Source organism: Diplotaxodon limnothrissa, linkage group LG20 (assembly GCF_057381915.1).
Source record: "Diplotaxodon limnothrissa isolate DT_005_m linkage group LG20, D_limnothrissa_male_GT1.1, whole genome shotgun sequence".
Taxonomy (NCBI): Eukaryota; Metazoa; Chordata; class Actinopteri; order Cichliformes; family Cichlidae; genus Diplotaxodon; species Diplotaxodon limnothrissa.
Window position 1 is genome coordinate 21,251,552 of NC_140615.1, and position 20,014 is coordinate 21,271,565.

Consider the following 20,014-nt stretch of genomic DNA (forward strand, 5'->3'; position numbering starts at 1 on the left):
AACAATGGAGTCACACTGCTGGACAAACTTTTAATTCTAGTACCCCAAGCATCTTTTTTCTGCATTATGTTGTTTAAAAAAAAAAAAAAAAAAAAAGAGTTTCTGTATCACACAGCATACATGCCAATATCCATAAATCAGTGAATGGCTGATATCTATATCAGTCAGGCAGGAGAAGGGGAAGAATAGATCCTACACTTTGTTTTTGCACATATTCATAAATCACATATCTGCTCTATGAGTACCGTCTGTTTACAAAGCCATCATGATGCAGACATCCATGTTTCTAGAAAGGCAAATGTGAAGTCTGTGACTAAAGGCAAGCACGACATTAATATGCCATTCGTGTGCATATAACAAGAAAAACACAAAGAACAAACGGCCTGTGAATAAATGTTCAGAACTATGAAAAAGCATGTGCACCACAAAGGACTTTTCCTTTGTTGAGAGTTTTTACATATTTAACATTATTCTACAAAAGGTAATGAGCCCTCTTTGTTATAAAACAATGGACAGCTAGCTAAGAAAAAACAAAAAACAGCACACATGATAACTCCGGCGGCCAGTGGGAGGGCGATACATCACTGCCTTAGGCAATATTAAAAAGGAGTAGTTTGACATTTGACACTGGGATAGGCACTTATCACCTCCATGCAGTCAGATGAGGAGGTAGATAACACACTTGTGCTTACATTAAATAAGGAACTACAAGCAGCAGCCAATCAGTTCAGCATTAAAGCCAGAAATGAGTAACAGCTAGCCTCAAACTTAACCCCCCAGAAAAATCCCAGTTTTGTGCAAAACCCCAGAAAAGATTGTGTGAATTAGTGAATTTAGAGGTGCAGTTTGCCACATTAAGACAGCCAACGCAGTTACTCTCCTTCTGCAGCCTTCACACCAAGCTAATCTAATCAGCTGCCAGATTCATATTTAGTGTACACGTGTGTTAATCTACTTATGCAACTCAGAGCAAAGAGTGAGGGAAAGCGCACTGACAAATGTTAAACTACTCCTTTCAAAAGGGTAACCATCTGTGTCCACAGTGTTACTCTTAATACAGCCAAGTCCTAGCGTTAACAAGTTCCCTACAGTTTGTAGCAGCCGTACAAAAAGCTCTGGATTACAGTTTGATATGTCTCTTTTTTCTTTACCTTGCAATGATTAATGACAGTTTGTAGTGTTGATTGCATGTCTACTCTTCAGAAGTCCCAGCTAATGCTAGAACTGCTTTTACACTTTCACAACGCTTTCCGTGGTGAAGGCATTGAAATGGTTCTGGGAGACAAGCAGAATAATAAGATCTGAGGTTCGAATCAGAGAGCTGACAAAGCCACAGTAAAAATAGAAAAAGTACTAAGAGTTCAACTTCAATAGTGCACAAATTGTTGCAGGTAATCATGTCAGTCTCTGGCAGTCTGCTTTAACTGCTAAAACTAATATCAGAGACTGACAATAGCATGACAGTAAGATCTCTCAAAAGGGGCCTAAAGATAGAAACTGTTAACCGTCATCAGGAGCGAGAAAAGAAAGAGGAAGAGCGATTATAGAACAGTGAGCGCTTTTCAAGTTTGAAGGATGAATTGATTGATGTGGCGAGGCGGCACTACAGCTCAACTGACAGAAATATGTAAACTTGTATTCTATTCTTCATTAAAAGGAGTTAGTAGGTGGGGAGGAGGTGAAGGGTTGGGGAAGGGTATGTGGAGAGAAGGAGGAGTTCAAGGGTTAGTTGATGGGTTTGATTGAGCTTGTGATTTTTTGTTTTTTTTTAAATGTCAAGGACCATGTGTTCGTGGAACCCTTTGGGGAAGCCCATTGTGAGAGGGTCGGTCTTGGTTGTGAGAGGATGTGGAGGAATGCGAGGGACCTCTTGAGTTGTTAGAGTGCTGTGATGTAGGCCCAGAGGAGGCACCATCATTCTGATGGCGGTGGTTTGCACGACCAGCGTTCCTGTCATTGTAGGAACCACCGTTATACCGCTGACCACCTGTGTGATAACCTTGTCCGTGGAAGGTACGCCTGTTTCCTTGGAAAATCTGAGGGGGAGAGTTTAAAGTTTGTCAGTGAAGTAAACCAGCATTTGGTCTAATGTCTGACAAACTACAGCTTTCCAGCTGACCTGTTTGGCTGGTGGAGGACGGGTTTCACTTGGGTGGTTGCTCTGGATCTGGGTAGGAGCAGGCGTCTCCGGCAGGGTGGGGCTGGCGACAGAAGATGATGTGGAGCTACAGCGGGATCGGTTTGAGTAGCCTGTACGTGGGTGGTAAACTGTGAGAAAATCGACATAGTGAGTCAACACTCAGCGGAAACCTCTGGGGCTCAAAGATGAAGCAAATGCAGAAGTGCCAAAATCTACATTTCCTCTAATGGTTACTTAAAACTAAGTCAATGGCAGCATCAAAAAACACATTTACACCCTGTTATAGAAACTATTTGGGATCTATTAATAGTTTTCCTTTTGAAAAGATATTTAAAGTGACTCATTTTTTTCTAACTGTTGAGACTTACATTTACAGGTGTGTCTTAAAACAGGAAATTGCAGCTAATAGGCCTCACCTATGCCAGTGACAGTCACTGAACTGGACCACTCCACTGTGTTTGTTTTTTGGAGTACTTTAATGCCTTATCTAATTATTAATATGGCTTGCTGTGAGGTTTTTAAAAAAAACAAAAAAAAAAAAAACCCTCCCACAAGTTTATGCCTTAATTTTGGTGAGTGAAATTCTAGTATTTATATTTCTGTAACACTAATGAACATCGAACATCATGAATGATCTGTCCCAGTGCATTGCACTTGTACAGTTTATGAATACAACTTGTTAACAAAGCTTTTACAAGCCTTAGTCATCAGTCACAGAGGCATGAATGGTCAGTGACCCCAAGTGACCACTGCTTACTAGGGAAAGAAAAGTGCATTCTTAACAAATTAGAGAGTGGTTACCAATTGGTGAAAACAGTTGCAAAGAGGAGGCTTCACCAGAAATCTGGTTACTATGATTTCGGTTGCTAGTAGATTGCCATGATGGATTTCCAGCTTGTCTGCAAACGCTGTAAACTTTTCACTGAGCTGTAGTAAAACTTGGAAAAAGTGCAATGTGATTAAAGAAACAGCAGCATTCACCTTCAAAGTAAAAGTTTTGCCTTATCTCCAAACTAGACGTTTCATAAGGAGAAACCTTTGCTTTTCTCTGGGGAGAACATTCAGCTGTTGCACTTCTTAAAGTTTCACTACCACTTGGTGAGTAGTTGTAGAGCATTTTACAGACGTTATACAAATTACAAAAAACTGCAATTTGCACAGTGAAACTGCAACAAACTGCTAGCAACCAAAGTGGTCACGAGGTGGTTTCAGTGCAGCACCTCTTTCTGACTAATTTCACCCACCAACAGCAACCACTTGCCAGCAAGTTAGGCAATACGTTTCCTAGTTACCAGAGGTTGTCAGGTGGTCACCATCTGGTCTTGCACAGGCCTGTGTGACTGGGCTCTAAGGTGACAACTTAACACTGTACCAATGGTCTAAATATGGCAAATTCTGACAGCACAAAACACGGCAGTAGCAAAAACACCAAGTTGAGTCTTCAAAAGGTGAAATCCAAAACCTGTACGTGAAGTCATGGTGTCTACGTCCCTCTGTTAAATATAGGCTATGGTCAAAAATGGTAAACCAAGCAACCTTTCTCACCAAGCAGAAAAAAAGTGTGCTAATTGCATAAAATAAAGTGTTAAAAACTTGTTTTAGACAGATCTACATTAGAGGCATTCTCAGAACCTTAAATAGCATGAAATCACAATTTTTGGGTTAAGATTTTAGAGTCAGATAAGACTGCTTAAAGAGTGCTCTGATTAGCACAGTCACGGTCAAAATACAAATAAACCAAATGTCTGACATGATGGGACAGCAGCTTCTGCAGACCGGTCCGAGTATGCAGAGACCAAGAAAGAAAAAAAGAACACGCACAAACCTCTTTCTCCCTCATAACAGCCAACTTGACATCCTCCTCTTCAGAGGTTAATTAATAAACAGAGCTGCTAACAATATTATCAAAGCTTCCTTATTGCTCCACTATAGTTTCCAACCATAAAAATAGCGCTCTGCTCATTCAGTACTGCATGCTTGCCATATCATAATAATTACTGCTTTAGTCATTTCTAGCCTGCTGGTCTTGTATTTTGTGATTTAAGGAAAGGTGTGTCCCAGTCGAGCGTGAGGCATAGCTGAACACAGGTCAGTAAGAGAAATAAATGAGATGACTTTGATACTGTACCTGATCCAAACCCTGCAATGCTCGTCTTCAGCGGTTCAAGATCAAATGTAAATCTTAGAGCTTTTCCAAGGTCCTCATCGTATTTACGCTCGCTCACAAAGTGCTGCAAATAAAAACATAAATAAATAAAAGTCAGGGAAAAAACCCACCCACGTTGTGTCTCAAAATTTGTTGTTTTCATCTCTACTTTTGTAAGCATAAGTAGGAGAATCTGCCTTGAGTTGTAGATTAATTAAAAATAAACACCAATTTCCCATTCAGTCGGTTATGAAATAAAACACCACTTTGATGCTGAAAGACAGCATCAAAGTGGAGCAGCTGTGCTGTGCAGGTACCTTGATGTCTGCACGCAGTTCAGTCAGCTGCTCCTCTGACATGGATGCCGACTTATCTGTCAGCCGCCGGAGCTCCTCGGCTCTCTTCTGCCGAGCGTCCAAGATCATCACTGAAACGTAGCAGCAAAAATATGAACAGATGTGAAAGAATTTAAGGAGGGTTTTTATTATGCAGTCAAATGTCTGCCTGTATTATGTCTTCCACACATTTAAGCAAAAGTTTAAAAACAGAGCTGCACCTAAAGTGATTCTGAGCTGTTAAACTCTAAACTTTAAATTAGGAGGAACATTTCAGTTAGTCAGTCCAAAGTTGGCTGCATTAGCGCTCACTGTGAGACACGTCCAGCAGCCAATTTGGAAATTTGGCAGACAAAATAAGTCTGAGGCCACCCACTACTTTAAAAACTGTGCCTTCTCTTAAAGACAAACTGTCCTGTGTGTTAGGAAGCAAAGACAAGACAGAATTTCCTTTCTTCAAAAAGTAAAAATACATTCAAAATCGACCCTCTTCTTTTGCTTAAGTTTAAAATAAAGAGGTCTCGTAATCTTTCAGTTTCATCTAAATACTCATCACTCCGTCAGTTTGTGAAATGCAGCCAATCAAAAGAACAGCATCTTAAAGAGGAAGGGATGGGAACTAAAACAGGTTGTTTCAGGTAATGATAACCTGAGAGACAGCACCAGGGCCCAGTATAAGACAAAAGGGATGATAATGAACAATGACTCATCCAAAGCTGCTCTACTAGAATCAAAGAACAAAATATGAAGCTCAAACTAGAATAATGGGTTGCCCTGCAGAAATATGCAATTGGTCCCCAGTTCAAAGAAAATGACAAAGATTTCAGTTGAGGGCCCATTATGATGGCTGCCAACTGTGACCTCACCACAACCCTGACTCCATTCATACTGGTGCTGAGGTATGGCAGTATTCACCTGCAATACTGTCTTTAACAATAGGCGTCACCACTCGCATCTCCACTCACTCTACATAAACGCTGGTCTAAATCTCTGAGCTTCTGCACTAATACAGCTTCTTATTTGATCAACTGTTCCCTTTATCGGTCACCACAACGGACCATCTGCGCACATCCCACCCCCAGCATTCTCTTCTGTGAGAAAAATAACATACCTCTGAAGACATGTCATCTCTTCATATCTTCACCAAACACAAAATTTCTCAGTACAGTCTCTTTTTCTATTGTTTGGCAGCTCCATATTGAACATCCTTTCCCCCCCAATATATCTATTATCCCTCCTCTGAACATGCTTAAACTATCTTAGCCTTGCTTTTCTAATTTTCTCTCTAAACTGCTCAATCTGCCCAACCTGGTGGTCACCATCAGTGAAAATCTTACACGCTGCCACTGGTTAGTGCTATCAGCAGGTGTTCACTACCATCTTGTTAACATTCTCCTTCACTTTCTGCTATACTTCTGTCACAAATCACCTCTGACATTCTTCTCCACCTACTCCATCCAGTCCACCCTGTTCATTGCTTTGAATGACTAGTACAGGTACTTAAACTTGTCCACCTCTGCTCATTGTATCTTAACTACATCTAATAACTTTCATTTCTCTTTTCTCCAAAGCATAGGCTGAAAACACATACCCACACCTCTCCAGGCTCTCTTCCACCTCCACCTCACCAGCTTTCTTTAGATCCAAAAAGACAGTGCAAACATTGCATCTGCACTGGCCTTTCTCAGGATGAAGCCATACTGCTCCTTGTTAATTGTCACTAGCCTACTTAATCTAGCTTCAAAAATTTCTTCCCACATCTCTGTGGTATGGCTCACCAGTTTTATCCCTCTGTAGTTATTACTGTTCTGCACATCACCCTTGTTCTTGAAAATCAGTACCAGTACAGTTCCATTCCTCAGGCATGCTCTCACTCTCCAAGATTCTGTTAACCTACTTAATACTACTACTACTAATATCATCATCATCATCATCATCTACTAACTCCATAGCCCCTTTCTCCTAAATATCTCCATGCCTCCACAGGTATATTGCCTGATCCAGCTTTCTTTCCACTCATCATCATCTTCTTGGCTGTCCTCACTTCATTCTCATCTGAACTCCCTTACCCAACTTTCCTCCATCCAGCCTCCTCTGTCATTTTCTTCATTCAGAAGGTCTTCAAAGTCCTTCCATCTTCTCAACATAGTCTGCTCACTTGTTAGCACATTTCAATCTCTATCCTTAATCACTTTAACCTTTCCCAATCCTTTCTAGCTTGCTCTCGCTACTTAGTCAATTGATACAAGTCTTTTCCTCTCCTTCCTTAGTGTCCAATCACGGCTGTAAAAGCAACAATCATACACCTGTGTTTTCAACAAGCACATGACATGTCCCACTCAGACTAATCTTAAAGAGGACATCTGAAGTACCCACTGGTCCTTAGCACTACTGATACAGTCCCACAGCCAGGAAAGAGGTTTAACAAATACTTATTTTTTTCTCTATTTGAAACATATAATCTAAAATAAATATACATATATATTATCAGTTGTATCACTTTCTCCTGAAGGAAGAGATTCTTAGAGTAAAGTAACTTTTGAGAAAACCTGGCTTTTGTAACATCGGATGAGGACTAGAGTTTCTTTGCTTTTCTCTCAATTCACCACACGCCTTGCACAAAGACAGCATTGAGTCTCCCTTGACACCTGACACTATTCACTTTTTCCAGGCCTGGAACACACAACACTCTACACTGAGAGGACAGAATAAGAGAGAATGGCCTAGTTGTACAAATATGAGGCCTACATTGTACGTACACACGCACGCACGTACGCACGCTCTAGGTGTATCAGGACCTTAAGGCAACACTGCAGTTTAGAAGAAACTGGGACTTGCTGTTCCATAAGATTTCTTTTACAACCTCCAGAAGTGATTTAGGTCAGAGTCTTGGGGCCTTTGAGTCAGGTGATCATATCATGAGAAGAACACAAGCAGCTGCAGGGTGGTATGTGACAAGCATACTGGAAAATACAATACTTACTGGCATCAGCTTTCACTTTGTCCATTTCTGCCAGCAGAGTCACCTCTCTGTCCATTAAACTAGAAAAATAAAGAAAAGAGGGTAAACTTTCTAGAATCTTCTCTAAAACAAGATTGTGCATGCCGACTTTGCACTAATATTGCAGCAAAATACCAATATGGTTAAACAATAAGACCACTGGGGACAGCAGACTTCTGCCAAGGCTGAAAATTCCTCCACACCATGCACAAATTAAGCCAGAAGGATATTGGAATATTGATTAGTTTAATATTTTAAGAACATCAATAATGATTATTTTTATCACTTTAATTCAGCATACATTTATAGAGACACCAAAGGAAATGCACAATTTTGACTCCTCTCATGGTGAAGAATAGTTTCCAAAATTCCTGGATCCAGACTCCAAAAGTTGATTACTTCTAAACTGGACAAAGCTCCACCTCTGAGAAAATATCCATGTAAATCTGTTCATGACTGAGTAATCTTGCTAGACAACAAATAACCCGAACCTGAGAACACAACTGCTGGCATAAACGCTTCAGTCTTGATGGGATAACACATTTACTGGAGTTTGAGCTTTACACTCAGGACATCTCGCTCCATTCTCTGTAGCATTACAGAGTCAGCCGTTACGTAGATGGCCATCTTGTATGCCTCAAAGGTTGCTGTGAGATACTAACGAGAATTAGACTACACCCATGGCAAACTTTGAGTGTCTGAGTAATGATGATAGATGGTATCATCATTACTCATAATAAAACGCACAAAGCAAATATGGAAATTAAAATTCTTGTCCACACTTGTAAATCTAATTATACCGCTTCAGTTTTGTTTCTCAGCTGATGGTTGTTCACAGATTACAAATAAAAGAAAGCCACAATGTAGCTTTTCTTTCTAAAAAGTTGAAATACGACACAGCGGTGCTTATCATCCATTTTCGACAATAACCAACTACCTGCTTTTGTACCGGCTGCCTCAATACAATCTTCTAGTTTACTGACAATAAAACAAAAATTTTTTTCATGAGTGTTTCACAGAAGTGGAAGTCTTAGGCACGGAATTGAAGTAAGAGCCTCTTAAGAGTTGTAGGTGTTGAACAATAACAAACCGATCTGTCTTTTATCTTTGTAAAAGTGAATAACTGTTAAAAGTTTTATAAGTCAGTGGCAGCAGTGGTCTGGAGCCAAGAGTGGAGCTGAATGGATATCCTCACAGTCAACCACAGCATCAGGTTTCAGCTTTTGAAAGATGAACAATGGCTGCGCTCTATGAGAATTTATAAGGAATACACTTTATCAACGTGCAAATGTTTCAGTTAATCTTTTTGCTTTGCCGAGTTAGACCTAATAACCTGAGGTTTTGTAGACGATACTCTGTAATTGCCAGCTTGGACTAAACCCAGATAATCTTCAACCAATTAGTTATTAGTGAGCTCATAATCTACTGCCAGCTACTTCAGCATTTACTAAAGTCTCATGAGAATGATCACGACAGTCATCTTATCCAGATGAATTATTAGGGGCTTAACGGGCATGGATTTTTCTTCTTGCTCAGACCAGCAGTACCTATGAAGTTTGTAAGCCATTTAAAGAACACCCTAAAGTAGACAAACCACTAAAACTGGACAATTAAACTGGTTTGTAAATCCAGTTAACATGAACTGTATGCCTAATGTGAAAAAAAAAAAAAAAATTCAACTGCAAGTGTAAATCCAGGGATTAAAGACAAATTACTACAATGAAATAATATGTAAAATATTTAGTTTGTTATTCTCTTTAATAAAGTGTTCTAAATCAGTCTTTTTTTCTGCACACACCAGAGGCTCTATGAAAGCAATCCAAGGTTCAACACATGGACCTCTTTTACTATTATGCAAAGTTGCACCACCAAGAAGGACAAAGGTAACTGAACAGCACCTATAAAAATGCAATAATGTCTGAACTGCTTTAGTGAACATGCAACACAAATCTGAGAAATCAAATTGGAACAAAGATCTATTTTTACATTCTTCTTTGCTTTTCTGAAACAATTTTCTTCTTAATGCATCTCTCGTCACGGTCTATTTAGACTCAAAGATTCTAAATTATTTCAGGGTTGTCTTACGAATATAGAGGCTTGTTGACACTGTCACAGGAGTGACAATTATTTCCTGATTTGTTTCTACTCACTCACTTTAAAAAAAAAAAAAACCAACAAAAAACCCCACTGTGGGTCCTGTTTAGCAAGACAAAGTTTAAAGAAGTTCACACAAAATTAAAAGCAGTGTTTTTACAACTTCAGACATTAATTTTAGATCAAACTACCTGAGACATCTGTAGAGACCTGCAGACTAGCTTTATGATTTTATGTTATTTGGAAGTAGTGTTTATAAATATACTATTAACAGCACAGAATATTGTCAATATAATATCAATATACTTTTTGATTGTTAAATGAAAAAACAATTTTACTTCAACATCAACTGTATGACAACAGGCAGATTTAAAATGAATTCCCATACCAGCTCTGTAGTTCAGCAAATGTCTGCTTCATCCTCTTTACTGAGGAGTCCATCTCCTCCTTGACCACCATCCTGTAGCGAGTCAGTGATGCAGTACATCTCTGCAGGTCCTTCACAGAGCGATCAATGTTGGAAGCTGAGAAGGAGAGAATAAGGAAAAGTTAAGCAAGAGTTTTGGGGCTATGACACATTTGTTTTCATGTTACCTTTGCCCTTGGTTGTGAGGCACAAAGAAACAATATGGATAGAATAAAATGGGCTTCTGGAAATAAGAGCCATGTCTAACCCATCTTCTTTACTCCTGATGATCCTTGCTCATCTGTGTTAGATGCTAATGAGGCAGGGGGATGATGTGAATTTGAGTTTGGCCTTTGTCGTGACTTATTGCCTCTGGGAGCCTGGTGATTTCTTCCTCCTGGCTGAGAGGTGGGACTTGGAGCACTACCTTGACTTTCTGCTTCTGCACCTGTGAGAAAACAAAGTACTTGTCAGGACACAAAGTAAATAATTATAAAACTACCCTCATGTGAAGAAGCAGAATCTATTAGGGACAAGGTTCTTGGTATTTTCTATTTGTAGTACGCTTGTAGCACTTGCTGCACTGGTTTCTGACAGCATTTGAGCATGCTTTGGTTGCATGCAACTCTTATGAAGGGAAATGAGGGATGGCATTCACCAAAGCACACTGAAAGACCTCTGGATATAATTTGATTAAGAATTCTCTCTTTAAGATTTATTTGCATTTGTACCAACGACCAGCACACGGAAACAGTCAAATGGGCCTGAAGAGCTTGTGGCTAAATCATAAATAAAATAAAATAGCAAGTTGCCCACTCAGGCTAAGTCAGCAGACCATGTGGTTCACTTTAAAAGTTAACTCCCCCCACAAAAAAACTGCCTAGTCACACATTTCAGGAGGACATTTTTAAACCACTAAGATTACAAGTACACACTTCCCCACTGAACTTTGATTTTGAATAGATAACACCAAATTAATTTCTTCAAGTTAAGTAATAAATAACTCTTTACCAGCATGTAGCAACAGGCTCTGCTCTAATCTAAGTTTCATTGATAAAAATCTAATGAGACTTTCACACTGTGTCCTTGGCTCACTTAAGGTAACCTTCCTGCAGTTAAGTCATATAACAAAAATATTTGTCCAGGAACAGATTTACTTTAAAGGGTCAAATAAGGTTCAGGTTGTAAGAGCAGCAATTTGCATGGCCATAAATTACTCTATCCATCCATCACATTTTAGCCGAACAGTTGCATTTACCGGTGGTTTCGGATGTAGCAGGTTCAGAGTCCAGCTCGGCTGCATCCAGGGAGGCAGAGTCCAAGTGTTCACTCAGCGAATCAAGAGACTCTCCGTCCATTACTGAGCCGTTGGCATGAAAGCCATTCAGCTCGTCCTTGCCCTCTTCGGGCGATGTGGCCTCAGGTGGAGCAGGTTCTGCTGGGGCTTCTGGCTGAGGTTTGGGCTTCTTTTTCTTCTTGGGCTGAACAGTAGGATATCAGTGTTAGCCTTCTTTTTTTTTTTTTTATCATCTTTTTAGTATCAGTGCAGTGATATCAACTAATTCAGTGCATGCAGAAAAGAGAAAGCTTTGATTTAAATGAAAATTAAGCTTTTGGCAGAAGAATTTACTAAACAAATCCATGCATTTTAGAACCAATGAGAGCAGATTAAAATGTCATCAATGATTTGAAACTAAATCTTTTACTAAGAAACAGTGACATAAATATGCCAACTCAACAAAGAGATGTTTAAGACGTAGGCTTTGTGGTTCTCACCTTCTTTTTTCCAGTGACATTCCACTCCTTCAGGATCTCAGCTGCACTGCCTGCGGTGTAAACCAAACAATGATGACGAAGGTACACGCTGACACATGGCAGATTGAAAATCTTGTAATACCATCTGAACATATGAATGCCTCGAGGCGTTGTTTAGACACGGCTAACTAAGGAAACAAAAGAGTAGTCTGACGTAGAGACACAACGCTCCTTTGCTATAATTAAACCTGCCAAACCAAAGGCATGCAAATGATACGCAACTACAGAATGCAAAGCATGGCAGGCATGATGGTGAAAACAATTTAAGGTTAAAGACAAAAAAAAAAAAAAAAAAAAAAAAAAAGTTCAGTGTACATGTTAACATGTACACTGTAATTACAGGACAGTTCAAAGAAATCATTAAAGGCACAGAATTACAGTGAAATTCATGCCCACGACCTGTGTATGTAAACACAACTCTACTTGTGGAGTGAGTGAAGTAAGCTCCATTAAATACCAAATTACAAATTCACTTTTACAGAAATATCCAGTCACACAACATCACAGTAACTTTCAGAGATTTGGTGTCCTCATACCTTCTAAAAAAGCCTGCACGGCCTTATCGACGCAGTTCTCAAAATGCTGTAACACCAGCACAATCTCATTGTTGCTTTTGTTGGGGACAACCGCCCTGACAGCACTGATCTGTGAAGCATAGTGAACATTAGCACTGACAAGCATAAGGGCCCTCAAACATTTACTGAAAATACACTTTAAGTAAGAAGTGGCTGTAGGACATGAATGCATACTCTTAATAATACACTATTAATGTAGAAATATACAAAGCTTTCATTTTGGTCAGTGAAAGAATGACACTCCATGGCAACTTTAGTCAATACAACTGTTCGACTGGTTCGAAAATTCGACTGTTAATGCAACTATATAATCAGACAAGCATATGATGCATGTAGACAAGGTCAAGACAACCTGTTGAAGTTTAAGCTGAGCATCAGAATGAGGAAGAAAGGTGACTTAGGAGAAGTGTGGTGAATGGTTCCTGAAATCATCTGAAACTGGTTTCTTCAACGTGACAATTAGTTCACTGCACTCAAAAAGCCTCCACAGTCAGCATAACGCAATCATGGATCTAAATCTAAACAAACACCAGAATCTGTCTGATGCCATCATGCTGATATGGACCAAAACCTGTAAGGAATGTTTCCAGCACCTTGCTGAACCAATACCACAAAGAATTAAAGTAGGGACTACCAAGTGGCCAGTGAGTGTATCTATCGGACGCTTTAATGAAATATTTTTGCTTTTCACCATTTAATTTAACAAAAATGTAAAATAATTTTTGGGATCCTATATAAAACTCCCCAGAACTGTTAAATTATAGTTTAACAGCTTTAAAGATGCTTCCTGGCATGGGATTAAGTGATACATACCTATATAGCTCTCATTTTTCAAGATAAGATATCTGTTAAGCTGGTGAATCTGATTTTTGCTCTACTTCAACATAAATCATGCTCTGACAATTTGCCCTCTCATGTTTACTGTCGCCAAAAAGCTACTTTCCAGGAACCTGCTGTACACATCTCACAGTAAATGAAACTGAATGTCAAGCTTTAGAAGCGTCCAACTTTGGCAGCAGATAAGAATCCAATGGTTAGAGATGGGAATAGAGAACTAGTTTGAGATAGTACAATCCATCAAAATCATGCCTCCAATGTTATCAGTTCTATTTATCAATGCTGACATGCTATTTTTGATCTACTGCAAGACAGTGACGTCAAGCTCATAGCACTGACTCACATGCAGGTCTACAGATATCTGTTTACTCAGGTATTTGCATTTTGTTTCAGTTGAGCTTTTATGCAGTGTACATTATCTTTAAATTAATATAAAGCTCATAACTGTGTTCAATTATTGTGCCGATTTTTGCTGAAGAAAGAAAAAAAAGACGCAATTTCAGCAATTTAAAACCTCGTGTAATCTCTTGAATGTATTTTGTGATTCTTCTATAATTTCATTCTAATCTTAATTCCATCTACAGCCATATCCACAAATGAGAACAAATATTTTGCAATTTGATGTTTCAGATTAAGGCCTCCAAAAAAAAAAAAAAAAAAAGAAAGAAAAAAAAAGAAACAAAAAGGAAAAAAAAAAAAGAAAGAAAATTGCAGCACTACTCCTGAGGAGTGTGTAAATTTCTTACCTTCTCCTTCATCCTCTCAGCCGTTCCACCCTGGGACATGACCATTTTTGAACGGGTATCAAACACCACTCCGGATGTATCTGGAAAAATATAGTAGAAACTCAACTGCATTGTCCATTTAACCCTTCAATTGTACTTGCAAACCTCTGTAGAGCATCATTTGCAAAACAAAACCACCAGCAGACATCTTTAGAGATTTCCTGGAAAAAAAACAAAAAAAACAAAAAAAAAAAAACAAAGTTGCTGGCCACCTTTATAAATATACTAATCAGGTTACAGCAGCAGAATTATTATTGTGAAACAGACATGTGACGTGACATGTTAATCTACATGATAAAAAACAAAATATTTACATATGAAATTGAGAAAATAGATTTTGCTTCCTGTATGCAAATAAACAAATATGAAAAATGAAGATGCCAGCCTCACAGGACTGTGGAGGTGGAACGATGTGTTATTTAAGCACAACTACTTCAGATACAAGCACAAAGGAAGCGCTTAAAAAAAAAGAAAAAAGAAGACTTCATCACATCTGTGCCTGAACTGTCTGGAACACGGATCTCATTTTAATGACTAATAACCAATGATAGCATCCAAAAAGACATTCTTTCAAGAAGGAAAAACTTCAGAGTTTCTTCTAGCAGGAGGAGAATAAATCTGGCTCACTGAGACAAGCAGCTGAGTCAAGGTAAAATGAGATCTCTTCCTGTAAGGTCAGATGACACTAATCTTTAAAATGATAAACAAAAGGCCTTCAGCTGAATGCGAAGAGTCAGAGTGAAGTCCACAGTTAATCTCTAGCCATTGAAAGACACAAGAGGGAGGAAACTGCTGAGCCCTTGTAAAAGTTGTTTTTCTCATGCATGGAAGTAGGTTAATGTCACTGTAAATATCCACAGCTCCAATTCGCTGTAAAAGTACAGCCATCTGCACGTACTTTCAGGACAACTCCATTAGATTCTAGCTGAAAACAATCATGCATACATTTATTTGTTGAATAATTTATTGCTGTGACCCATCTGTAACTCAATTCTTGTGCACCATATAGAGATACAGTATTGTGCAAAAGTATTGCACCATCCTTCGTGTCCCTTTTGCTAGGGAAATGGACATAGCAATTCGTTGAAACGGGTACATGGAAATGCAGTATAAAGGCTATATCGTATTGAGAGAAAGTCAGCACTAGCATGACCACCTTTATTGTGTAACACAGTCTGAACTCTTTTAGAGAAGGTTTGTTTTTGTTTTTTTAAGTCATCTTCAGGAATAGTTCTCCAGGCTTCATGAAAGACAAAGCTCTTGTCTGGATGTTGTGATCAATTCTCTATCAAATAGATTCCACACTGCTTCAATAATGTTGAGGTCTGGGGTTGTTTTTGTATCCAGGTATCCTTTTTACAGCATTAACAACATCTTTGATCATTGTGTTGCTGAAGAATGAAGCTACTACCAATCAGATGCTTTCCAGACGGCATCGTATGACGTTTCAAAAACTGATTGTACTTTTCTGCATTCGTAAGTCCAATTTTGAAAAGGTCCCCAACACCACTGGCTGAAATGTAGCCCCAAAACGTTACAGAACCTCAATTGTGTTTTACAGATGGCTAATGATGATTATTTGAACCAAAACTTTCAAATTTGAATTCATCAGTCTATAAGACGTGTAATTTGCTATACATCAGCTGTTTCTCTGCCATTTTCCTTCCTTAAGAATGGCTTCTTAACAGCCACCCTTTTACTGAGACCATTTCTGTCGTTGACACCGTTCATCTGCTGTAGATAGATTTTTTTTAATGCCTCCCAGTTCTTTTGACATCTGCTTCTCAAGTTTCCTCATTTTCAAAAAAAAAAAAATATTTTAAAAGAAGAACACTCCTGAGATATGCCAAGGTTTAAGCTAATAGCACAAAATCACCTCGGTGGTGAAAAAAAACATCTTAAATGTGTTATCCTTGGCATTTTTCAAGGACTGAACTAAACAATGGGAACAAATGATGTGCTTTTGCAACAGGCTGCTAGTAAAAAAAAGTTCCTAAAGATGCAATATAAAATTGGTTCTTTGCAAACCTTTTCTGGTATATGTGGACACAACACTGGTTCCTCCTTTCAGATAAGCACCTTTTAATGCTTGATTCATATGACAGTGTTAAGTGGCTTGAAAAACAAACACATCATTCCTCTGAAAATTGTCAGGTAGAAAGACTTAACTGAAAACGGGTGAAAAAGCAGTCATTGTCCAAAGAAAAAGTTTGAAAGACCTTCAGAAAACCTGGAGAGCTATTCCTGAAAACCACTTTAAAATAAATAACAAAGTCTGGTTCCTTGGAAGAAAACTATAAAGATATGTGATTAAATCAAGAACTTTCCAAGTACTTTACAATAAATTACATTACATATTTTGTCTTAACCCTTACCTTTTTGGCTGTTTTTCTTTGCCATGTTGTCACACAGAAGTATCCAAGAAAATCTCTGCTGTTTATTTTCTACAGTGTATACTCCTTCAAATATATTCAAGCTGATGCAGAGCTAACAGGTCCAAATGTGACAAAACTTTCAGTTGGAGTTGCTTTCGGTAGGGAAGAGCTCAATGAAGCTCAGAGCTGGCAGAAGGGTTGGAAGAACAAGGTTCAGATCCAGACCGTCACCATTCAGTCAAAGATTTAAGTTTTCCCCTTTTCTCTACCCTCACTAAATCTGTGGAATGAAAGAAAAAGAACAACTCAGAACTAGTGATAAAGAAGTGGTTTCGTGTCAGTATCTAAATGTAGGAATAATAAAATACATTAAAAAAAATAAATTAAAAAAAAAAAAAAAAAAAAAAAAGGAAACCCCAACTGTGGTCATGCTGTACCAAGTAAAAATGCAGATACCACCATTCCCTTTTCGATGATTTGAGAAAAAAAAAAGAAAAAAAAAAAAAAAGAAAGAATGCAAACTAAATCCATTTCCTCTGGCTATGAAATATGAATGAAAAACAGATTTCAATAAATTGTCTGTCTGGCGGAGAGTCCTCAAGAAAAATAAATAAATAAATAAATAAAAATCTGCAGTTCATATTGTCCTTGGCAGAAAAGCTGCATATAGTTGGGAAGAAAAGTTTAGCAGGGTTTCAGATTAACACATTTTTAGGGGTATTTCCTTTTTCTCGGTTGTCTACAGGAGTGGTGGGTGATAATGCTGTGCTGGCAATGGTGTTGCAGTGTGCAGCGTTTGATTGGGCTGGTGACAACTGTGTGCAAATATCTGAAAGTGTATTTAAAAAAAAAAAAAATTGTGTGTGTGATTTAAAACTACTTTGAATATTCTAAGTTTTCTGGCAGTCTCTATGACGGCTACACTGGGTCTGAAGTCTAAAATGACTTTTTTCTCCTTTTCTTTTTTAAAATACCTTTGGACACTTTTACAACTTATTTTCTTTACTGGAAATTAAACAGGAAGAATAAGAGTCGGTGATGTCAGAAATTACATAAGGTTTGGTTTTGGTATAATGACATGGGTTCTTAATTTAGACAAAACTACCGAAAGTACAATTTTGCAATTTCTTCATTGTGGGAAAAAAAAAAAGCATCTGCAAATCCCTATTACACTCTTGGAAATTTTACAGTCATCATGCTTAGTAATCAATATAGCAGACACATTCTCTTGCCCGTCTCACTGCTGCTTTATGTGAACTTTATTTAATTATGCCCACTCTAGCCTTAAAATTGCTTCAGTCAGACCTCCAGTAGTCTGGATCCAGTTTTATGGACCAGCTATTTGTAGCTTATAGGTTTCCCTTTCTGATCCTGGTTCACCAGAAACGGAAACTTAAAAGGCTGTAGAAGCCAACACCCTCTTGATTAGGACTTGGCATGCCATAGTCCCAGTTCCACCACACCTTTACAGACGTCAAACTCACATATACACGCACGATCAACAAGTGACACTGCACAAGCCACTCATGCAAAGGCACCGAGATGTACTGTGTTTATCAAGAGGGATGGTTCTCCAGCGTTCAAGAATGCCAGGTGCACTCCTGTTGAGTGATGCCATTAAGAAGAAAATGCCAACACAGCACTCATGACGTAAAAAAGTTTGGGCTTCAAGGAAGGTACATGCGTGTGTGGCAGATTTAAGAGGAAAAGCACTGATAAACAACACACACACAATCCAATCACCAGGTAGTTTTGTTTTTTTATTTTTTATTTTTTCTTCTTTGCTGTAATTTAATCTCTGTTGAATTGCTGCCAGAGAAGCCAGTGATCGCTAGGTTCACAGTTAATTAAACCTGTCGGGCATGACTAGAAAACCTAGACTACCTCCTTTAATTATAAGACGTTAAGTGTAGCTGGCTAATCAGGGAGAGAGATATAAATACCCCCTCATCCGTTGCTGCATCTTAACTAGCATCTTGCATTATATTCCAGCTCAAAGCCTGAGTAATAAGGATCGCTACAGAAGCGGAAAGGCTTCCCCACAACCCCCAAAAACATCCCAATCTTTTGTGAAAGGACCTTCACGACAAAGATCGGCCATAAAAAAAAACCCGAACTTCGCGTTTATTGTAGCGGAACGATCCGCTCAATTCAGCCTGTTATGTAATGTCACTGTTTTATTTGTTCGCTTTTAATGAATATCTACGCATTTTTGCAAACTCTTGACTGAAAGCAACTTGCACAATGGGGGTCTCGGTCCAGTCTTTCATCAGAGAGCAGCTCACTGCACGTATTTGGCTGAAGTCCGGAGGTTACGTTACCGTTAGCGTGCTAACATTACCTAACGTTTATAGCATCTCTGCAAGGCTCTGCCTCGCTGACCGCAAAAAAAATCTCTGTCGCATTAAATTAGCTCCCCAAAAAACACGGAGAATGTATGCATAGCTAAATACAGCACATCAGACAAACAACCCCTCTCTGGAGGGTCCTCTGGATGCCGCTTTGGCTAACGTTAGCGCGCAGCTAGCAGACCGCTTGGCTTTTATTAGTCGGGTTTGTGCTGTAAGTCTAGCCATCACTCGGCTGCTTAACTTTAGCGTTAAATACTCCGCTGCTGTTAAAGCATGTTTTTTCAGTCTAATAGCACAAAAATATGATCTAAAAATCACGAATACGTACTTGTTGGCGGCAGCAAGTGAACAGTAGCTTCTGGAAACGAGTGTCCGCAGCTCCTACCACCAGCCGTCTTTAATGCCAAGTAGTCTTGCTGTGGGCAATATTTTCCTCGACCAGACTACTTCGGGTTGCCAGATTGGATTGAAAGAACGCCCCTTATAACATTCAAACAGGATGTGAAATGTGCTACAGCATAGTTACTGTAGTTAGGATTGTTTGTATTATTTCGCTTTACTTTTTTTTTTTTTTGCAAGATCGACTAGCTTTCTTAAATTTAGTTTTTGTTCTACAAGAATATTTGGTTTTACTTTTTTATGTAGGATTTCCTTTGTAAATAAAAATGCTGAGTTATTATCTATATTTAGCGAGGTGGTTAGCACTGTTGCCTCACAACAAGAAGGTCCTGAGTTCCACCATCCATCATGTGCCAAGCGCCTTTCTGCGTAGACTGCATGCTTTCTTCGGGTACTCTAGCTCCCCCCCCCCCCCCCCCCTATCCACATACATGCAGTTAGTAGGGTTAGGTTAACGTGAGTGTCTTGCACGACATGCAGAGCAGTCGTGTGGACCCTAAAGACCCTGATATTACAGTCAGACAAAAAAGTATTAACTAGTAGTTAACTCACATGTAGAGTCAACAAATGCACATTTCCTGTGTTTGAACTTTACTCATTTTATGAGTATATATAGTTTCATTGAGTTTACTTTTTCGCTAGTACATTTAGTTTTTAGGTTAGTTTTAGTATATATATATATATATATATATATATATATATATATATATATATATAAAATTTATTTTTTTATTTTTTACCGCAATTCTTTTTAC

General features: G+C 38.7%; 1 protein-coding gene across 1 annotated transcript; it reads right to left on the minus strand.

Annotated features, from left to right (window-relative positions):
• Positions 1 to 78: 78 nt before the first annotated feature.
• On the minus strand, positions 79 to 19,281 carry spats2 (spermatogenesis associated serine rich 2). Its single transcript, XM_085345315.1, has 13 exons — positions 19,189 to 19,281; positions 16,510 to 16,789; positions 14,096 to 14,175; positions 12,474 to 12,582; positions 11,899 to 11,948; positions 11,381 to 11,603; positions 10,391 to 10,570; positions 10,105 to 10,240; positions 7,605 to 7,663; positions 4,604 to 4,713; positions 4,269 to 4,371; positions 2,120 to 2,268; positions 79 to 2,036 (listed from the first exon to the last, which is right to left on the minus strand). Exons 2-13 carry the CDS (start codon positions 16,532 to 16,534, stop codon positions 1,776 to 1,778), a joined length of 1,485 nt encoding a protein of 494 aa, XP_085201441.1. The 5' UTR covers positions 16,535 to 16,789; positions 19,189 to 19,281; the 3' UTR covers positions 79 to 1,775.
• Positions 19,282 to 20,014: the final 733 nt, after the last annotated feature.

Bases quoted from the DNA above. Each gene is read 5' to 3' on its own strand.
- spats2 (XM_085345315.1), bottom strand. From the start codon at position 16,534: ATGGCAAAGAAAAACAGCCAAAAAG. The intron at 11,949-12,473 runs GTATGAGGACAC...TTTACACCGCAG, and splicing joins CGTGCAGGCTTTTTTAGAAG to GCAGTGCAGCTGAGATCCTG. The intron at 10,241-10,390 runs GTTAGACATGGC...TCTCCTTCTCAG, and splicing joins ATCAGGAGTAAAGAAGATGG to CTTCCAACATTGATCGCTCT.